Source organism: Carya illinoinensis, chromosome 4 (genome assembly GCF_018687715.1).
Source record: "Carya illinoinensis cultivar Pawnee chromosome 4, C.illinoinensisPawnee_v1, whole genome shotgun sequence".
Lineage (NCBI taxonomy): Eukaryota > Viridiplantae > Streptophyta > Magnoliopsida > Fagales > Juglandaceae > Carya > Carya illinoinensis.
The window spans coordinates 36975227-36997735 of NC_056755.1; the positions used below are offsets into that span (position 1 = coordinate 36975227).

The 22509-nt window shown below is 33.3% G+C and overlaps 2 protein-coding genes across 2 annotated transcripts; both read left to right on the forward strand.

Moving 5' to 3' along the window:
* Positions 1–5725: 5725 nt before the first annotated feature.
* On the forward strand, positions 5726–13036 carry LOC122308185. Its single transcript, XM_043121376.1, has 14 exons — positions 5726–6081; positions 7216–7271; positions 7525–7699; positions 8104–8205; positions 8402–8473; positions 8580–8696; positions 8876–8953; positions 9784–9846; positions 9920–10016; positions 10494–10572; positions 10649–10860; positions 11560–11705; positions 11867–11989; positions 12533–13036. Exons 1-14 carry the CDS (start codon positions 5995–5997, stop codon positions 12683–12685), a joined length of 1560 nt encoding a protein of 519 aa, XP_042977310.1. The 5' UTR covers positions 5726–5994; the 3' UTR covers positions 12686–13036.
* Positions 13037–17257: 4221 nt separating this feature from the next.
* Positions 17258–19931, forward strand: LOC122306663 (senescence/dehydration-associated protein At4g35985, chloroplastic-like). Its single transcript, XM_043119112.1, has 5 exons — positions 17258–18168; positions 18348–18478; positions 18599–18765; positions 18867–18951; positions 19515–19931. The coding sequence occupies exons 1-5, from the start codon at positions 17590–17592 to the stop codon at positions 19681–19683; spliced, it is 1131 nt and encodes a 376-aa protein (XP_042975046.1). The 5' UTR covers positions 17258–17589; the 3' UTR covers positions 19684–19931.
* The last annotated feature ends 2578 nt before the right edge of the window (positions 19932–22509 follow it).

The window sequence follows — 22509 nt, forward strand, 5'->3', positions numbered from 1 at the left end:
AAATTAATTTTCGTTTTAATATGGAGATGATTAATTTGTAATTAAGGCAAATCACATGAACTGATGAAAGGAATTTGTTTTCCCTTTTTTTCTTGACTAATGTATTCGTAGGTTTTTTTTCTTTGCTTTATTTTAGATAGTCTAGACCACATATTCTTTATAATATAGAGAAAAAATAAAGATGAAAGAAAAATATTTCACTTTCAGTCCATTTTCAAACACTATAAATGACCTCTCGAGTTGACAAATGATTGCAGTACCACCCAAACCCAAAAGAAAATCAATGCAAATATGCCCCCACACGCTTTTTGTAGGATTTGGGCTCCCCATCATCACAAATGGGAATGGAATTTGAGTTATACAGGTGTGACATGTGGAGGACTCCTTAATTATGAATGTGTGTGATTCAGATACAGCGGTGTGTAGTAACAGATGAGATCCACGTTACTCGCAAATTTATGACCCCACCTTCCCTATTATTTTGAGCAAGAACATGCTTCATTAATACTGTTCATCCTCCTTTTTTTTCCCTCCCTCAAGGCTTAAATGTATTAGGTATTATTTGTCGTTGTTTGCTGTTGCTACTACAATAATTCATGGCATAAGTACAGGGTGCTTGACTAATTTAAGAGTGTACATGTTTTTGACAAAACATTTCTTGTAACTATATTTTAAATAATTCAATAAAAAATTATCATCCCAATTCAATGATTTTAATATATATAATGTGAATGCAAAATTTTTAAACTCATATCCGATTTATATTTCAATACAAGGAATTCAGGATTTTGAACTCAGATTTTCTATTTGAAAAACTAGGTGATATGCCATCAAGTCATTAGATTGTTAACAAAATATCCAATTTATATGGTTATAGGATAACTGGGTCAACACTTTTAAGTTAAATTTTATAAGAATTATATACATATCCTTCCTGCCACCTTAATTAAAAATATAATTTATTTATTTTCTTATTTTGTAGATGCACACAGGTTATTTAAGATGTGTTTGGATATTAAACTGAGCTAAATTAAGTTCAGTTATTTATGAATAGTAATACGTTAGGATTGTGAAGTGAGTTTTGTGATGTCGATCTAAGATGAGTTTGGATATTATGATGAGTTTAGTACTACTTATGAGAAGTTAAAAAAAGTTATGGATTTCACGTGTAAAAAAGTTAAATTGATATGAGTTTAGTAATTTGAGAGTTGTATATTTGAATATTAGATTCAATTTAAAATTAAACTGAATTGAATTGATCTCGGTGCAGTCCAACAACCAAACTAACCACATTAATCTTGACATTCATACTAGCTTAAGGGTTCATTTGGATTCACAGATAAGATAAGATAGTTTTAGATAAAAATTAAAAGTTTAATAAAATCATATTGTTATTTTGAGATTTAAAAATTTTAAATTGAGATTTAAAAATTTTAAATTATTTATTATATTTTATGTAAAAATATAAAAATATTACAACTTTTTAGATGGGATAAAATACTAATACAAGGAGCCCTAGGAAAATCTAAATGGAAAGAAACAAAAAGTATCCCTGCACACATGTACATGTAGTCTGCAAAAATTTACAGGCAGGTCAGTAACATGGAGAGAGAGAGTTCATAGCAGATCATAATCTCAATGAGAGAAAAGGTTGTACCTTTTGCGTCCCAACAGGGGCAATCTCCATCACTCCTGCAACCATGGTCCCCAACCAAGTTCCTTTCATAGGCTTAACTAAGTTGATGGTGAATAATTACACGCAGATAATCTCAATCAGAGGAAAGCTAGGGTGTACCTTTTGCATTCCGACAGGGGCAATCACCATAACTCCTTCAACTATATATGGTCCCCAACCAAATTCCTTTCATAAGCTGGGCAATGTCGTCAGTTTAGGTAAGAAATAAACCAGCCGCAACCAATAGCTTAAGCAGAAATACAAATAGAAGAAAATTTCCTTTAATTCTGAGTCTTAAATCACGTTTAGTCTTAAATAATTTTCAAAAAAGGTAGTAATCAAGGGAAGAAGATTTTCTATAATTTTCCATATCAAACAATTTTTACAATTTGAATAGAGATATACTAGATTTCATAATATTAAATACATTAAGTTTTCTTTAGATAATAGGTTGCAAAATATATACGAACTCGATCTGTGTATGACTTCAAGGAGGAAGATATGTACGATGAAGTCAAGAAGACTGTTAGGTTACAGAGGTAATCCAAATCAGAATGACGAACCATGCATGAGGCGGTAGACCCCCCAGAAAAATGTTGCTCCAAGCGGATGGAATGGACCTACATCTTGTGGCAAAGCATCTCTTGATAACATGGTTTTTGAAAGCTGAGCTGTCAAAGCCATGTGAGTGACGTAGTAATTGTGTATGCATGCATGCATTCATTCCTTGGTCCCTTCCAACTCCAAACTCCTAACGTTCTCTTGCCTGCATGCCTTGTGATAGCATCTTAAGCTAACCAAGTCATTGACAGCCCATTGCCTGCCATGGAACTTGCTTTTCCAAGTCATGTCTTTACTTATTTGGAATATGATTCCTTATTTTCTCTCAAATATTGCCTGGTTAATTTTAGTACAAAAGTCTGAAACTCAAATATATATCCTTATTTCTTTAAATATATACTGTAGCTACAATGTAAATAATAGGTTTCATAATGAGTTTTGTGTAATATACCATATTTATATCTTGTTTTTATCATATAGTGGTAAGAGTTTTACTATTCATAATCTCTACATATTATATATTATATTTTTTATTTATTTAAAAAAATTATTTATCTTTTTCTACTTATCAATTATTTAATATAAAATAAAAAAATTATATATAATATGTAAAGACGATTATTAAATTTTTTTATTTATTTTACTTTTAAAGAGTAATTCGACTATGCTTCTTTCTCTAATGATAAATTATACTTGTAGTTATATAAAATATAATAATTATTTATTATATTTTATATAAAAATTTAAAAAAGATGTAATAATAAATTAAAATAAGATAAAATTTTTTATTTTAATTAATCAAACAAGGCTCAAGTGTTGAGTACAAACTGTGTCGACCTGATGGCAGGACCAGGGTGTTTAAGTCATGTCAATGAAAAGCCATTGACAGCCCACAGATTAGTCAGATTGGGGAATCAATTGAAGCATCTAGTCAACCTGGTTTTAGCCACGTGGATTCCAATGGACATTTGCTTGTCATTCTTTGCCACGTAACATGTTCATGTAAACCATTTTAGAATTTATTAAGGAAAATGATAGGCATCCGGCTTAAGCTCCCGCTCCCCCACCCCCACCCCCCCTTTTTTTTTTGTGTTTTTAAATAAATTTTTTTATAAATTCTTTTAACTTAATTATTAATAAATTATTTTTTAATAATATTATAATTTTTTTAAATATTTAAAAGTATTTAAAAAATGATATAAAAATACTAAAAAACTAAAAATACAAAAACAGTAAACTCTAGCTAGATATATCTCAAGAGTTTTATTACATACAAACAAAATTACATACTAATCTGTGTATCAATATTGATTCATTCATACTTAAAATTTAAATTAATACTGTTTTAAATAAAATTTACTTTTTAACTAATCACATTAAATTAATACACAGATTAATGTATAATTCTATTTGTAACTAGATTTTTCTATATCTTAATGAAATCCCTACCACCACCCATTTATTAATAGATAATAAATGGGTACAAACGGTCTTTAAAATAAATGAGCATCAAATAAAATAGTTTGGAATCCAATTACAGTCCACGGATCCACATCAGCCATAATCCTTAAGGTAGATTTCATACATAATTTTATTTTGGTCAGGAAATTTGGTGCTTCTCCCAAAGTCCAACCATGGTTTCTTCCCAAGTTGGATAAATGTTTAATAATATTCAACCATAAATTAATTAATATTTTAATATTAATACCGGACTAACACTTGCAATTAGCGTACACGTTTCAACTTTCTTTCTCTTTTGGAAAACTGTACACACTCATATATATATATATATATATATTTATGAATACTGTTACTTCCATAAACAAACTCTACAGAAGGTGGCCACTTAATAGTATAATTTTTTTTAATTCTTTTTTAATAACTTTAAATATTTTTTTAAAAAAAATTCACAATATCATTTAAAAATACTTCCTCAATAAAAAAAAAAAAATTAGTGGCAACTTCGGTAGGTTTTATTTATGGAATAAGCATTATTCTTTTTCCAATGCCATCTTATTTATATAACAAAGGAACAAAATTACATATCTCAGAAGCCGCGCATGAGCCACACAGGTTTGAGATTGATATCTCTGTTTTTACATAATTACTTATCTCAGAAGGTTTTCTCATTAGAGAATTTATAAAAGTTAAGACAATACATGTCACAAAAAAATTTGTGTGTAGGAAAGCTCCAAATAGATGAGTAATTTGACTTGTAATATGAGATTTTTTTTTTCTTTTTTCTTTTGTATTTATCAATTATAGCTATAAACTTAGTTTCATTAAATAAAATGAAGTCTATTTTACATAAAAAAATAAAAATAAAAAATATATCCACAAAGTTGAAGGGTGGGAGGGAACATATTAATAGTAGTAATCATATAGCGTTTGAATGATGTTTGAAAAAATTATAATAATTAATTGAAAAATTTAAGATTTAAAATTAAAAAATATTTTATATTTAAATGATGTTTGAAAATGAAATATTTAAAAATATAAAATATAAGAGAATAATTGAAAATATTTGTTCCCAAAAACACATAAGACAACATTTAAAAAAAAAAAAAAGAGTAGAGTTTGACGTACATCAAGTAATTTTGGTGTCAACATGTCCAATCATGCAAATGAATATAAATATTATGATAAAGAAATGAGTATATTTCATTGGTAAATTCTTTATCAATTGGAGAAAAATCTATTTATAAGTGATTTTGCTTATTAATATTAATATGTGTATTTATCTAATGTGATTAGTCAGAAAGTAAACTTTATTAAAAAAGTATCAATTTAAATTTTGAATATGAAACCATTAACATTAGTACGCAGATTGCGTTCGTTTGTATGTAACAAAATTTCTATCAATTACAAGATATGTAATGTCCACGTATATTTTTTAAAAAATAATAAAGTTCGTTGTTAGAAATTAAATTTTTTTATATGGATATCAAATTTGTCCAAATTTAAAAAAAAAAGAAGTTATTTTCATGTCCTAAAACTATACAAATTAATTCCAAGAAATACAAATCAATTCTTTCATAAGATATAATTCTACTATGAAAAATGTGATAAACTTCATGTGAAGGGACATTTTTTTAAAATAAAATTAAAAAAATTCATAGAGAAATAATTAGAGTTTTGTTACGTACAAGCAAAGTCACGTACTAATCTGCATACCAATACTGATTCCTTTATATTTAAAATTTAAATTAATATTATTTTTTAAAAAAATTTATTTTTTAACTAATCATATTAAATTAATATACATATTAATATATAGTTATATTTGTAACTAAATTTTTCTAAACAAACATGGCCAAATTGGAGAGGTGTTTGATTGCAGAACCAAACAAGAGAGAGAAGTTAGAAGAAGGTTGGCAAAAGCAAAAAGGTAAGGCCTGTAATAAAAATTCAAAAAGCGACAGCAAACGAAGAAGAAGATACGGATCACAAAGCAGCATCTTCCCTAAACGGAAAACACTAATCCACACGTGCCACCTTACACGCTTCCATTCCTTCCTCCCCCCATTTCTCTCTCTTGTTACCTATAAATAACAACCCCTCTAACGGTCCCTTCTTCTGTCCTCTCTCTCTCTTTCTCTGTTCTTCCTCTGTCCATGGCGATCTGAAGAACGGGGGGAGACAGAGAGAAGACTCTTTTCGCCGAAATCTAAGGCTGTATTTTCCTTTGTCTTTGCCATATTCGGTGGGGTTAAGAGCAATTTATCTTTGGAAGAGATTGAGAGATAGTGGGAGCGACAATGCCTACATTGGACGCTTTCGATTCCTTCCTCTTCTCACTAAGCACATCCTTCTGTAGTCCTCTCGCTGTTTTTTTTCAGATCCAGGTGTGTTTATCTCTCCGCTTCGCATTTGAACTTCGTGTGTTCCATTGAGATCCGTAACTGGTTGGCTGTCGAGAAGTTTGTGGGTGAGGAATAGGGATGGGAAATTGTCATTTTCGTGTGTGTTTTTTTTGTGGGTTTCATGTCTGGAAGAGAGACTAATCGCCTTATTTGGCCGACTGAATCCAAGTTGCTTTATTTGGCTCAGTTTCGTACGTTTTCTTCCTTCTCTTTCCAAACAATTACAGTCTGATGTATTCCTTTTGTTTGCTTAATCTTCTCAGCTAACAAACGGAGGATTATTTATTTCTTATGTTTTCCTGGATTTTTAATTGACTAAGCTGTGATTTTTGGAAGATTAAAGTTGACTTTGTCACTTTCCCCTTGCTGAGACCGAAAGTAACCTTCTTTCTTTATCCTGTGGTCTAAACAATTTGTGTGTTCTTTTTTAGAAGCAGTTAAGCTTTTCATTACACTAGTTTCAGATCTGGATAGCTCATCTTACAGCGGTAGCAGTACTTGAACGCCTTCTTTAACTTTGAGACAGATATTGGTGTCAACTTTGTATTGGGTTCGCCACAAGGACAATGTGTCGCCTTTTATAATCATTTTATTTTGTTGTTATTTTTTAAAATTGTTTGTTGGTTGTGGTATTGCTGCTGTAGTTCTCGATACCTGAGGTGATTCTCAACTTCGTTTAAACCGATATCATGACAGTGGATATGTGCAAGGAGATAAAAAAAGTTAAAACTGCATGGGTTAAAAAGTACAATTTGTCTTGCATACTCGCTACTATCAATACGGATTGTCTACTTCCACCCGTGGTATATCAGCAAAAAGTACAATTTGTACGAAAGTTGGGTATTGAAATGGTTATTAATGTGTAGCAGTCTCCAATAATATCCATTGGGGAACTACAAATAAGTGTCTGTCTCTTATACATCCTTCATACGTGGACATGCATTTTGTGTTATTTAATAAAGTTTTGGATTACCTATAGCATATCCATAGGGGGACTACTTATTTATTTTATATGTTGTTTGTAATTGTGGTAGTTCATCCCTCATCCTCTCGTTGCTTTATGATAAATTTACCATAAGCCTCTAGTATTGATTTGGATCTATTTTTGTGCTGTAGGGATGCTTAATATGCTTAACTCTTGCTATTGGGTGGGCTTTTGCAGCTTATGTCAGGTATCTGAATTCAATGGATTAAATTTGTTGATGAATTTAGGGACATGACCTCTATACTTAAATACCTTTTTTTTTTTTTATAAGTCTCTATACTTAAATACCTATTATCATTTAACATGAAAACTTATCATTTCTATTTGGGCATTGGGCATTGCCTAGATTTCTTTAATAAAATTCTTACTTGTAAAAAAAAAAAAAAAAAGAGAACCTATAGTTTCTATTTGAGGTATCTCCAACATCTTCTTTCTTGCAGGAATAGAGAGATCAATCAAATGAAGGATAGTGTACGGCATGGTAATAGCTTTGCCTTTCTTTATCATGATGTTAATGAACTTGAGCACTCGAGGCAGGTCAATCTGCCCAGAGTGTCTGTTGTTATGCCTTTAAAGGGTTTTGGAGAACACAATCTACACAATTGGAGAAGTCAGGTGATTCTCTTATTGTTGCATTTTTAGTGTGTGCTTTTAATTTCTTGATAAGTAAGTGTGTGCTTTTTATTAAACAAGTGCCCTTTGTTTTTCTCAAAACAAAATGGAAAATGAATTAGTCAAGATAAACAAAATATCACACATCTGCACACATCCCTGCTGTCACTTTGTATGGGCAAAGGATTATTTCTGTTCACTTTCTTCTTGGGCATGTTAACTATGTTTCCTGTTTTATTTTCTTCTTAAATACTTACATTTAGAATCCTTGTACTTATTTTACATTTACATTTTACCTATAAGAAACTTTATATCTACAGTTTACATTGAAGCTTTCCCCTCTAATTGCAAATATAATATTCATCTGAAGCAGTGTTTACATTGCCCCATCTCATGAATGCATGCAGATCACTTCTCTTTATGGCGGTCCTGTAGAATTTCTTTTTGTGGTGGAAAGCATAGATGACCCTGCTTACCATGCCGTATCTTTGTTAATATCAGATTTCAAGGTACATATTCCACGAGTTTTATATGCTTCTCTCTTTGCATTGGCTCTGGCTCTATCGAGAAAACTCCCAGAATACTCAGTGATTGGATACATAATATAAAACCTTGTATTTTAATATCTTTAATGAATACATGGGTGCCTCGTGAATTTGTCCATGGCTATCCTTCCTTACTTGTATGCATGTTTATTATGCACAGGATGAAGTTGATGCTAAGGTTATTGTAGCTGGGTTATCAACGACTTGTAGTCAGAAAATTCATAATCAGTTGGTATGGAACAAGTTTACAACTTGGCATATAGCCTTTGCCAATGTCAAAGTGAATGCATAGTATATTGAGAGCACTCAGTCATATATAATATAACGCTATCGTGCAGGTTGGAGTGGAGAAAATGCATAATGAGACCAAGTATGTATTATTTTTGGATGATGATGTTAGGCTGCATCCTGGTTCAATTGGAGCCCTCACTGCTGAGATGGAAAAGAATCCTGATGTATGATTTTGCAATCTACCTACATAATGCCCTATATTTGAATTCCGGGTGATTTTAGTGGATTTGTTGTATAGTTGTTAGTTCATATAGGTGTAATTCTTTATGCTTGTGATTGCATTTGTCTAAACTGTGGATATATACTTTTTTTATGTACTTAACTCCATTTTTCTTGATTATAGATATTCATTCAAACTGGATACCCCCTGGATTTACCCTCGGGAAGTTTAGGGAGTTACTGCATCTATGAATACCATATGGTAGGGCTTTATCTATGAGTTCCTCATTTATGTATTCTTTTTCCCAAGCTTCTTAATGTATGTGTTACTTATAAAAAAAAAAAAAAAAAAAAAAAGCTTCTTAATGTATGTATACGCACATGTCTTGTCATGTTTTGTACTTTATGGTAGGGCTGCCTTTATTTCAATATGGCTGTACATGTAACCTGAAAATGTAAACCTCAGCCTGGGTTTGCTTGTCCTACCTAAAAGAAAATTAATTATAGCCGAGGTGCATAATGTCCAAATGTTGTGATGGGGCTGATTCAGAAATTCTAATTGTATTTTAATGTCTTGGAAGATGGTCTCTCATTTTATCATCTCTTGATTTTCTACTCTTTAGGAACCACTACATGGTAGACAAGTGGGGTTGTCCTGTTTCTGAATTCTTAGACCTACCCTATTGTGAGTGTTTGGGGCCCATATGTTAGTGTGTTGTGGTTATGTTTTGCTACAAAACATTTCTGGCAGCATAAGTGAACAACTGGTCATAACAAATATTTAAGGGAATGTCTGTCATTCTGATTTATTGCTACAATTTCGCAGTCATCTGTCCCAGAAACTGTCTCAAAACTAGCTCCTTTTTCTCTTATGAACTTCAAGTAGCAAGAGAATAACCAATTATCATAATAAATTTTGTCTGGCGGGGGTTTTCTTGAATATTTTTATCACAATACTGAGATAGGGCTTTTGAATGTCAATGACTAGTCGTCTGCAGTAGTGGGGAGATATAGATAACACATCCCGTTGTCAGCTTTTGTTATTGAATTCTTCAAACCATGCATATCTGACATATATTTTCCCTCTAACAGCCTTGTTCGATGGGATTTGCTACTGGTGGGAAAACATTCTTTCTGTGGGGAGGGTGCATGATGGTAAGCAAATACTACTCTATTGGTGCTGCATTCACACAATTCAGATATTCTAACAGTTTTACATTGTTTGCAGATGCATGCCGATGATTTTAGACTCGATCGCTATGGTGTAGTCTCTGGACTTCGAGATGGTGGATACTCTGATGATATGACTCTTGCAGCTATATCTGGTATTGAACAAATCAGTAATATTACTATTTTCTCATGGCAGCTCATTTTATACTCTGAATTGTTTATCTACACAAACCTTGATTTTGTAGCGGCTGTTCAGATCACTTCGTGCACACACCAAATTTGTTTCTATCAATTTGGTGTGCGCACGTGAAAGCACTGAAATGAGACTTCTGTTTTGTAGTGCTTCTACTTAAATCCTAGGTTTTTCAATCCACTACTTAATGTCATGTTGGAAATCCTGGTCGTTATCAGACATTTTATTCCTGATAAGTTACTCCATATCCGCCGTGTATATAGTTTTGGTGGTTGAAGTGTCAAAGTGTTCTTAACTTTGTTCTCCCACGAGTTTGGTGAGCTTTGACAAGGTTCCAGACTATGGCTCTCATCAATTGTTGGGCATGGCTGTGTTAATTTTCTATCCAACACGATGCAGAGTGGCTATATGTTTGATTGTTGATGTTTTTCCTTCCCAGGGGCTCATAAGAGGCTCATTACATCGCCTCCTGTTGCCGTATTTCCTCACCCCCTTGCGAGCGATCTTACTTTCTCAAGGTTTGTAATCTTCACTTGGTAAACTCTAAGTCTATTTCACTCCTTTCCATGTTTTTATTCTTGGCTTCTTGTGTAGGTATTGGAATTACTTGAGGAAGCAAACGTTTGTTTTGGAGTCATATACGACAAAGGTTAACTGGATAATGAATCGTGCTTTGTTTACTTCCCACTGCTACCTGTCATGGGGATTTGTTGCACCGTACTTTATGTCTATGATTCATATCACAGCAGCACTTAGAGTTTACATTAAAGGGTATTCGCTTGAGGAAACTACCTTGACTTCTGGTGGTAAGCACACTACTTTGCCTTTTTAGGTAGGTTGTTAGTGTTGATTAGATCAGATCAACTTGCAGGATCTTCCTTGCAGGATGAAGTTTTGTTGCTCAAATGTTTCATATTGTTAATTTGTACAATCATTCCATGGTAGAGTTTCCAACATTAATAACCATTAATGCTGGATTGGTAAAAGTAGGATTTCTAATTTATTCACTCTATAGGAAAAATTGCCCCACATTCCTACTTTGTTTATATTGTAGTTCTTGACTACTAAGTCTTACATTCTCAGTTGCATTCACGGGTAGTGTAGTTATTGTCTTATTGCAACCTGAAATTTCAATTTAAGGGTGTTTGGGTGGTGAGGCGATCTCAGATGATCTGTGAATAATAGTGAAAATGTAATGATTAAATATTGAATAGTAGTGAATAGTAGTAAAAAAATAGTGAAAAGTAGGTAAAAAAGTAATGATAAAATAATTAATAGTAGTGAAGTGATCTCACTACCCAAACACACCCTAAATCTTTTATTTCCAATCAAAGTGGCACCCAATTTAGTTTCACACTTTCATATTGCAATTCTTGATAAAATATTTGTGTTACCTACTTCAAGGAATAGAAGTGCACTATTAATGCTTGTGAAAAGCGTGCATTTTTAATCTGAAAATTGGACTTGTCTCTGTGAAAAAACAATATAACAGCTGTTTTTTTCAGGTTTGTTACTAGTAAGCTGCCTAGCCACATGCACTGCAATAGAACTTCTTTCGATGTGGAATTTGACAAGGATAGAGGTTCACCTGTGCAACATGCTATCCCCCGAGGCACCCCGACTTTCACTTGCTTCTTACAAATGGGGTCGTGTAAGTACTTTTAACTCCTTTCAGAAACAGTAATTGCAAGCTGGTATCCCTGAACATGAGCACCCGAAAAAAAAAAAACCCCAATTTCATTTGCTTGACCTTGTACATCGTGGTGATGATGAGCAGTTACTAATGTAATTGAACTTTTTCCAATCAAGCAGGTATTCATTGCGATGCTAGTGGATAACTTTTTATACACTATATCTGCATTTCGTTCTCATTTTTCTCAGTCTATCAATTGGTCTGGTATCCGATATCATTTAAAGAATGGAAAGATAAGCAAGGTAAGCTGGCTAAGGTCTACAGTTGATTCCAAAAACATGTTTTTCTCCAGTCGAATAGTATTTCGTTTTATGACCTTTTGTAAAATGAAAGATCTTGAAAGCTGCTCAATATGATGAATATATGCTTATCTTCATTTTCATGTAATGCCAGTAGTGCTTAGGAGGGTATATACAGAAGTGGATTTTACCAAGGGCCAAGAGATGAAAAGTATTCCCTTCTTGTTATGTTTTTGACATCCATATGTTCTGTTTTTTTGGAGTAGTTTTTATTTTTATTTATTCATTTTGTTTTCTAACTGTAAACCACTCCGGAAGATTTTCGAGGTAAATTGGAAAAGCTGAAGAGTCATTTATGGTTTTATTTCATTTTGGTACATCTCAATTGTTTTCCCTCCCCCCTATATATCGAAACTTTATTAGTTTTAGAGGGTTGAAAAAAGGGAAAAAAAGAACATTGGAGTTAAACTATGAATCAACCCTTATATTAGTCATAGTTGTTTTTGCCAAATTTCTGAACAGTAGTGATTCTATGTGCTCTTGCAGATTGACAGAAGCAAGGATATGGGTCCAGTTTTTACGGACTTGGGAGGAAAGCATTTATATGGGAAGAAAGGAGCTCCTCCCAAAGTCTCATTCGTCGGCTCATTGGCCAGAACTATAGCTCAGTGGCGCCAGCCTAAGAAATATGAGATCTAGTTGCTGGTTTTACCCAAAAAAAAAACCACAAAAAACAAGAAATATTGGATCTTTTTGCCCATTACCTGAGATTTAGTGGGGTCAGGTTATTAGGGCTTCAGAAGCAAGAATGGCTGCGAGGATTATTTGGGTCCTCTTCAATGGCTTGGCCAAATCCATCATTGATTTGATTTAAGTGTTTTAGGAAATTTCTCTTCATTTTTTAATCCCCATTCATCAATTTTATTCATCCCCATTCATCAACCCACCTAGTTTGGGCTGATATTGTAATTTTATACTTGGTTTTATTTTGTAATTTATCAAGTTCTTGCACAGCTCAAATCATGATGTCAGTCAGCAGAGTTTTGATTACATGCAGAACTTCAGAGTAAATAGAACAAAAGGTCAGCCATAGAAAAACAAAGTGAAGAGAAATTAGTTAGTTGAGAGCATTATTAGCAGGCTCAAACCAACTACCCGATTAGAGTTTGAACATTTACAAACCAATGTAGAAAGAGAAATCATACTTGTAGTCGTGAGTATGCAAACGTCAGGCAATTATTTAAAAAAAAATGAATTAATATGAGAATTAAATTAAAAAAAAATTAATTTTTTAATAATAGATTTTATTATTTTTTAAAGTGATTGTACGGTGTTTGCATACTTTATGACTGTATGTAGCGGCCAAGATGGAAGATTGCAGCCAACACTTCTTCGCCATCGCCATTAATAATCACATATTGAATGCTTGATGCTTCCAAATATTTCTCATATAAAAATTTACCACATTGAAAGGTTTTATGTACAGCAACAACAATGTTGCTTTGGCTTCTCTTACTCTTTTTTCTCACAATAAATAGGCATAGGCCACAAATTATGAAAAAATTTATTTAACACACCCAACACACTGCTGAAGTGGAGATTTTCCACATCAGTTATGTTAAAAAAATAATTGTATTAATTTTTTTTTTTTAAGTTATAATGGGTCTCATTATTAGTTGTGTATTAACACACTGACTTATATATATATATATATATATATATATATATATATAAACATCAATTATACAATTACATCATTAAAAACTTATCAAATATACAATTATATCGTTAGCAAAAACCTTATGTAACAAAGATGTTTCACTTCGTTTATTTTTCTAGGCAATTTTCTTGAGGGATTTAAGGCTATCAGCCCTAGTAGCCGGGGGTAGTTTGAACCCCCCAACCATGTACCCAATGACAGCTAAGAATCATGGGTGGTGCCATTCGGCATAAGGCCCTTGGCTATTAACTTCAATTAATTGAACTAAAACTCAAGTTCTGTTTTGTTATTGGGATTTTAGGGATGGTCGAATCATCCACATGGTTTTGTGTAGATGGATGGTTACGTTTGAAAAATAAGTAGGGTGTTTTTTATTTTAAAAAAAAGATTAGAACTTGGAGATTTTAGAAATCTTAGGCCTGTCTGAATGTTGAGATGGAATTAATATTATTTCGTCTCAACATCCAAATATCATTTAAATATAAATACTTTTTAATTTTAAATTTTTAACCTTTTCATTTAATCATTACAGTTTCTCAAAACTTCTAAAAAATATTGAAATAAAAATAATATTAAAAAATATATTATAACAATATTATAACTTTATAATACTTTTTTTCAATTTTTTCTCTTTCATTTATCTTTCGAGAGATGATATTTGCAGTTTTAGATATAATGACCGTCCTTGTGGTGGAACTTTAAAAACTAATTTAAAAAAAAAAAGACGGGAATTACTGAACATTTTAAAACTTTTCAATTTCCTTCCCAAGATATAAAATATTCTTCAATTAAAATTTGAAAGTTCCATTTATAAATCAAAAAGAGAGTTTTGCATCAAAATCCACTTGATTAAATTACAAAGTCCATTTTACAAAATGTGATTTCATACATTACATAAAATGCCTAGGTTTCTGTCACCTCTTTTTTAGGCCATGTTCATCCTGACGCTTCGGCCTTATTTCATTTCTAGGTGGGGTACACATAAAAACAAAATTAGTTGACAACTCAATAAGCATTACTTCATACTATCAAAATATACTAACATAAGTTTCATTTATGCATTTATCATTCCTCTACATACTTTACATAAAACTTTTTATTTCTTTGAAAACAATACAAGGTGGAGTTTTTCTTTTAAAAAAGCTTTTATTCCTTAAAATATTACCCATCTTGTATATTCCTTAATGATAAAATTAAAACATTTCATACATCCAATTACTTTTATCTCTTTTCCTTTGGCTAGTATACACTATTACACCTGTATTTTGGGGTTAGCAGTCTTTTGAACCCAACACTGCCCGTGGCCATGGGTTAGGAATCCCTCAATCAGGGGACAACACTAGGTACACTACAATTAGTACTTACCTGGTATTGTAATTTACCTAGTCCATTAGTATCATCATTCATTCATCAGTTATGACCGTTACGTAGCTTCATATATTAAAACATTCATTTCTTTTTAACCCTTTCTTTTCCTTTCCTTTATAATTCATTTCTTTCGTTCTTTTCCTTTTCATTTTTTTCATTCATTAATCCATTTTATTTCATAAAATATCATCTTATAACATAAACTATTCTTAGAGTGCAACGTCTGTGAGTTTCGAAATTTTTGGAGTTACCTTTTGGACATCTTTTTCATTTTCAATGCTAGGGCTTGCCCATGGCGACACCCCCTCCCCCATTGGTATCCTCTACACCGTGGGCTTGGATAGTGGAGCTGTTGGCAAGAAGTCGTTTGCGCAGACGTTTATGAGGCATGGATTATTTTCATTCAAATTTCCTATGCGATATCCCGTGGACGTGAATGGTGAATCAGGGTTCATTTTTATGGAGTCTGAAATGACAAAAGCGGCGGATGATTTTCAATTTGCATTGGTGTTAAAGCTCTCACGTTATAGACCATCCATTAATAAGATTCATCTGAATGTGGTTAAGTCATGCGGTTTATTAGAGGTTCCGATCATTAGCTTTATGGATGAATTTCATGTGCTCATCCAAATGCAGTTCGAGCATGATTTCATGCATGCCTGGGCGAGAGAGGGACATGTGATCGATGGATGTGTGTTTAGATTATTCCAATGGACAAATGAGTTTGATCTTCATGTTAAATCTTCTTTGGTGCCACAATGGATTTGATGATTACGTACGTATTGAAGAAATTTATATACCTAACTTGTATCATAAAACAAGTTTAATAAGAGAGTAAGGTCTATTACTTATAAACATGCCAATCTCTTGTCTACAGATAATATGTGATTTATTTCTCAACACCCCTACTCACATGCAAGTTAATATTTTTCTTAGTTTTTATCACGAGATAAGTAGTGTAAACTCTCATTCGTCCTATGACAGATTCTGATACTATGAAGAAATTTATGGGCCTAACTTATTTATTAAAATTGGTTTAACAAAAGAGGATTGTTCATTACTTATAGACATATCCAAGATCATGTCTACAGATAATATGATATTTATTTCTCAATACACACATATATATATATATATATATATTGTGTATATATATATAGTAACGAGGATATGGTAGCCTTTGGGCTTTCCTGGTATGAAATGAGCCATTTGAGAAGCCATTAATTGCTCATCCTGCCGAGAATTAAGATTAATCTATGGTACGTGGGCTACGCCAGCTCTCAAGAACAGATCCATAAAGACAAAATTTTATGGTTTAGCCCGAGAGATTATTTACTCTCATTTGAAAGCAGGCTTATAGAATTTCTAAAGGGCGTTTTTCATGGCATATATGCAAGTGATCTTATACACACAACTTGCTTGGGCATAAAATTTGAGCTTTTCCTTTATGCATGACTCAGCTATATGCATGACGACAATGCTAGGATGACTCGCATATGTGCACCTCAAATTTCTTTTACGGTTCATGCAATTGTACTTTTTATTAAAAAATATTTTTTAAACATTCTTAATCATTAAGGGAAAAAAAATCACAAATTTACTAACAGTTACTTACTTAACCATTAAAAAACTTAAAACAGACGAGGGAGCAGTACATTTGGAGTGCACATTTGAGAGTCACCCAATCATTTTCCATTATTTTATCACTTATCTTTAGTCCCTTTAAGATCTATTTTTGGGCTCTATATATATATTGATTTAACTTCACTTTCATGCATGGCATCATGAAAAGGAAACCAAAAAAGAGGGAAATTAGGCTTTAGATGATCTCAAAAGCTGAAATAAAACAGACAAGTGACAAAATTAAAAATGGTCTGGAGCTTCTGTAGCTGGCTGGCCCCCATTGTAGGGTGGATTTGGACTGAACATATTTTGCATGGCTTGTGATTAGAAACAGGATGTAAAGAAGAAAGCACACTAACTTGATAATACAGCTTTGGACCCATCTTTCACACTAGCTAGCACTAGAAATGGCTGTTGGTCCTTGGTCCTTTTAATCCAGCTTTATAAGTACCACTGTTCAGCAATCCATATGTTCCACAAAAGCATATATGCAATATAAATGATCTGTGCTGCACGCCACAAAGAATAATGTATCGCCAAAACAAGCATAAGAAAATAAAGAGTGTCCTGTCCGATCACTTCCAACGACACATGATAGTCTGTATAAGCTGTTTTTGTTGAATTCTCAAAGGTGTTCACACTGATTTGAGGGCATCCATGATGATCAAGCATCAAAGACAGTCTGTCATGCATGCTCTCGTATTTTCTTCCACCCAAAGTAACACCACCTTAACCCATTCTTTCTACTCAGGAATAGGAATCCAATAAAGTTACAATCAAAGAATCAATCTTTTGGAACCATTCTCTCTTTTATTGTGTATTATCTTCCTGATTTCTTTCTGTGACAAGCACAGCTACCTTCGAGCCAAATTAAGCAACCACAACAGTAGAGATGGGATGTTTCGGTTTCTGCAGCTCCAAAGCCCCCGCTCCCATGCAAACTTCCATCTCTGAAACTGCTCAACAAGACCCAGAACCCAAAAATCTCAGACAAGAGGTCCTTTTGCGGATCCCAGGATGCAAAGTTCATCTGATGGATGAAGGAGAGGCCACAGAACTCGCCAACGGGGAGTTCACGCTTATCCGAATCTCCGACGAGAATGTTGCTCTTGCCACTATGGTTAAAGTTGGTGAAGATGTTCAGTGGCCTTTGACACAAGATGAGCCTGTAGTGAAGGTTGATGCCCTCCAATATCTGTTCTCTTTGCCAATAGAGGATGGGGATCTTCTCAGCTATGGAGTCACCTTTTCGGAGCAGTCTGGAGGTAGCTTGGGCTTGCTGGACTCGTTTTTGAAGGATCTCTCGTGCTTTTCGTGTCCGACATCGACGACTAGAAACAAAAACGTTGATTGGAAAGAGTTTGCTCCAAGAATGGAGGATTATAATAACGTGTTGGCCAAGGCGATTGCAGGGGGTACTGGACAGATTGTCAAGGGGATATTCACATGCAGCAATGCTTATGTCAACCAGGTTCGTCTCTATTTCACCATCCCAACACAATATGAGAAAATTAGTTGCTTTCTTAGAGACACAATTACTGTAAAGATTTTGATCAAAATGATGAAGCAGCCATATACAATGAAATATATCTGTTTATTTGTCAAAGGAAAAAGTGTTATTCCGTACATAAAAGAGTGAGGAAAGTGTAGGTCCAAAAAGGAGGAGAGATGATTATAACTAGTGCTGCAGAGGATAAAAATGGTTTCAGGGCAACAGAAGGTAACAGTAATAGAAGCACTGTCAAAGCAAAGAAGAGTGGAGGCAGCAAAGGCTTAAAACGGTATCCCAAATAATTATATGAGCAATTTCATTTATATTTCATAGTAATGTTATATGGCAACATGAAATTCTTTTCCCATAATGATGTCAATTTTGGTTTCTATTGCTTATGATTTTGAAGTGTGAGAAAGCTGTCCAAGATGACTGAAAGGATAAGTAAATCGATGCTTGATGGTATCGGTATTGCCACTGGATCAGTGATGAAACCTGTGGTCAAATCCCCGGCAGGGAAGGCAGTCCTAGCCATGGTTCCAGGACAGGTTCTCATGGCTTCACTTGACGCTGTCAGTAAGTTCTAATCCTTACATTTTTAAGCAGTGGAAATTAGTCTTTTTCTTAGATGGAAATGTGAAATTACATGTTATACTCGTCCACCCTGTCATCTGTAGACAAGGTCCTAGATGCAGCTGAAGTTGCTGAAAAACAAGCACTTTCTGCCACCTCCCGTGCTGCAACAAGAATGGTCACAAAAAGGTACTTTGACCTAGAATTACAATTACAATATTACAATGCAGACATAATACTTATTAAGACATTGTTTGTACAAGAACAATTGCATGATATATTTGATCAATCTAAAATTTTTAGCAAATTTCAAGAAGCCACCGAGTTCTAGACATTCCCTGGTCTCATCACTAACTGCTACCACATACACATGGTTTTTGTATTTTTAGCTGCACATCCTGAATCCTACCGTTTGAATGAAAAATACAAAATTCTTGGAAGCTCTGAAGAATTGTTTTTTTGATTTCATTTGCTTTCTCTAAATCGTCTAGCTTCTACCATGTCATACGTTATCATCCTAGTTGGGATTTGGGAAGACAAATATGTCTCCCAACAAGCTGATGTCAATTCAATCTATGATTATCTATTGAAACAACACCTAACCAGAAAGATATTGTCATCAATATTCACCAAAACATGAGATTTGAGCACTCTTCCGCTTAAATACGTGTTTACTCCAATAATTTTAAGATATTTTGACTTACGTAGTGAAGTTTCATCTGTAATTTGAAAATGCTGTTGTTGAGCACCAGGTTTGGGGAAGATGCAGGGGAGGCCACCGAGGATGTGTTTGCGACTGCAGGGCACTGTGCCAACACGGCTTGGAATATTTTCAAGATACGGAAGGCCATCAATCCAGCGTCATCCGTCACCACGGGAGTACTGAAGAATGCTGCAAAGGAAAAAAGCAGAAAATCTTAAAGGGCCGAAGTTGGAACAATATGTTGAATAATGCCTTGTGTCAATTTAGTGTCGTGGGGTTCTTCACTATGCCCGTCCCCAAATGATAACTTTCAGCTTGTAAACTCAGCAATAATGCCCGTTTTTATTCTTTGTTCATATGGTGGGTGTGGTATCCATGCATTTTTGCCTAGCAGGTGATGAGAAGAAAGCTGGCAAAGAGGTTTATCAACTAATCTTTTTAAGAATCGTGCCTATATTTCATCTAAGCTCGGGGCCTCGTTTGTGTAATTAGGAGGTCGCAGATATAGTTGAAGAGGATAGAGTATGTTGTGCCCAATGGGAGCAAAATGCTCCCCAGGTCACAGTCATTGCCCCAAAGCTGTCTGTTGGCAAATCCCAACAGCCACTAACCTTGGTTTTTTACATTTCCAAATCCTCGTTTCAGTGTAATATGTAGTGCAATTCAGAATGCTACCATGAACTCGTGCCTTTCAATGCTTTGTTGTTTTTATCAATGAAACAAAATTTTTTTGATGTGATTGAAAGGCAAAGTCCAAGCACTGACCCCTAGGCATGATTGACTAGTGATACTAGAAAGTCATAGATTACTCAGACCATTAAAATCTATTATAATTGCCTAATAAACAAAGCGACTTGTGGCTCTCTGTTCCTGTCTCACAGCAAGGCGTCTTCTTCCATAGGTCGTGGCACCCCACCACAGTGCCAACCTCCGAGACGTAGGGAGGAGCTCTCCTCCTTTCCTCCCCCTCCAAGAGAGAAACTGCTCTTTCTAGCTAGTCAACCAAGCTACCTTTCTGGTTTCTCGTAGCATTTTGAAACCCCCGTTTCGTCTAAAGTTTTTGTTATTGCTTAGATTCGTAACTTCCAAAACCATTCGACCCCTCCAATTTTGTCCCTACCTTGTCGCTAGACACCGATTCCTAGTCCCACTTATCAGCACGTGGACTACACATGCTGATGTCGTCACCTTTGGAATCAACCTTACTTCTTCACACTCTCTTCTAAGACTGTAAATAAATAAGTCTGTTTAATAATCTACTCAATACTCATCCGGTCAAACTTAAATTAAACTTGACTCGTGAAAAAAAAAAAAAAACAAAAAAGAAACAGGTACCCGCTCAATTAGTATTTGACACATCCTTGATTAAATTCAACTCGAGTAAGGTTTGTTTAGATCTGCTCGTTTGTGCTTGAGTTGCCTCGTTAGTTTGATTAGATTAAAGCTCATTTATATATTAATAAATATATACGTACGCCTATATATATACATATATATATATATATATGTATTAGCTAATAATATAAGCATATTACTTTTATAATTAAATATATAATATTAACTGTTGCTCAGATGACTAACACAAGAGGGGGGTGAATTGAGTTGTATTTAAAAAATAACAATTATAAATCAAATATACAATATAAAATATAAACAAAATACGAAACAATAATAAATATAAAGAGTAAGGGTAAGAGAGAAACAAGTCCAGTATGTTAACGAGATTCGGCCCCACTGCCTACGTCCTCGCCTCAAGCTACCCCTTGAAAATCTCCAAATTTACTATTCAACCTCTTTTAGGTGGAGATAGAAATCTATTATACCTTTGAACAACACTGCTATAAAACACCCTTTACACTTGCAATCACCTTACACGTGATGATTTAACTATTCCCTGTGTAAAATATTTTCTCCATGCACAAGGGTTATACACACACTTTTATTGATATAAGAGCTGATAGTGGGTAAGTTATCAGAAAATACTCTTCAATGAGTGAAATAAAAATAATACAGCGCAAACTATATCTCTCTCAAAATGAATAAGGATTAAGGCTCAATGTTTAGAGAAGAGAAAATGAAAGTTTTGAATGAATGTTGTATGTTCTTGATGTTGTAAATGTGAAACTCTCAAATGATCTATTTATAGACACATGAGACTTCATATTCAAATTTAAAAAGATTTACATGTCAAAGACAACATCATTCACTTTTTCAAAAAATTCAAATAAAAGGTTCTTCATTTTCAATTATCAAAGACAACATCATTCATTTTTCAAAAACTTCAAATCTAATATTTTACTTTTGGCATATGACAAAAGGAGCATACTTTACTTTTCAAAATATTCAAACATAATTTTTTTACTTTTTTGCATATGACAAAAGGAGCACACTTTACTTTTCAAATTTTTCAAACAAAAATTTTTTGCATAAGTAAAAAAAAACATCAATCACTTTTGAAAATATTCAAATAAAACATGCACATGGGAAAGATGACAATTAATCATTTTTAATATTTCAAAGTTCAAACATTTAATCAAGGCATGCACATGTAAAAGATGACAATCAATCATCTTTCAAATTTTTTAAATTTAATTTTCAAAATATTCATGCACATGTGGAAAATATATTTTAATGCTTTATGATAAAATATTAGTTTTGAACCTTAATCCTAATTTCGAATTTTTAAGAGATTTACAACATTACTCTATGACTTTAATGTGAACTTGTTCTCTTCTTGATCATGCTTATTTTCCTGATGTGCTTGACTCCATTGTGTAAACAACTTGAGTTTGAAACTTCTTTATTCTTTGAATTCATTTGTTATTATCAAAATCCATGTGTAAATATATAATTATACAAAATTTAAAACCTTGAATTCAACATTAACCTCGCCTATATATTTAATATGCTTCATAACTATATTTTATAATTTATACAATAATTAGTCGATAAGATTTAACAAGTTTATAGACTAGTATGTGAGAACGATATGTGAAATAGATATATACTATCATATTATGTGTATGTATTAATAATTTATGTAC

Coding starts and splice junctions, on each gene's coding strand:
- LOC122308185 (XM_043121376.1), top strand. CDS start 5,995: ATGCCTACATTGGACGCTTTCGATTCCTTCCTCTTCTCACTAAGCACA. Junction 8,697..8,875: donor AGATGGAAAAGAATCCTGAT/GTATGATTTTGC, acceptor TCTTGATTATAG/ATATTCATTCAAACTGGATA. Junction 10,573..10,648: donor AGCGATCTTACTTTCTCAAG/GTTTGTAATCTT, acceptor CTTCTTGTGTAG/GTATTGGAATTACTTGAGGA.
- LOC122306663 (XM_043119112.1), top strand. CDS start 17,590: ATGGGATGTTTCGGTTTCTGCAGCTCCAAAGCCCCCGCTCCCATGCAA. Junction 18,169..18,347: donor GCAATGCTTATGTCAACCAG/GTTCGTCTCTAT, acceptor AGGAAAGTGTAG/GTCCAAAAAGGAGGAGAGAT. Junction 18,952..19,514: donor ACAAGAATGGTCACAAAAAG/GTACTTTGACCT, acceptor GTTGAGCACCAG/GTTTGGGGAAGATGCAGGGG.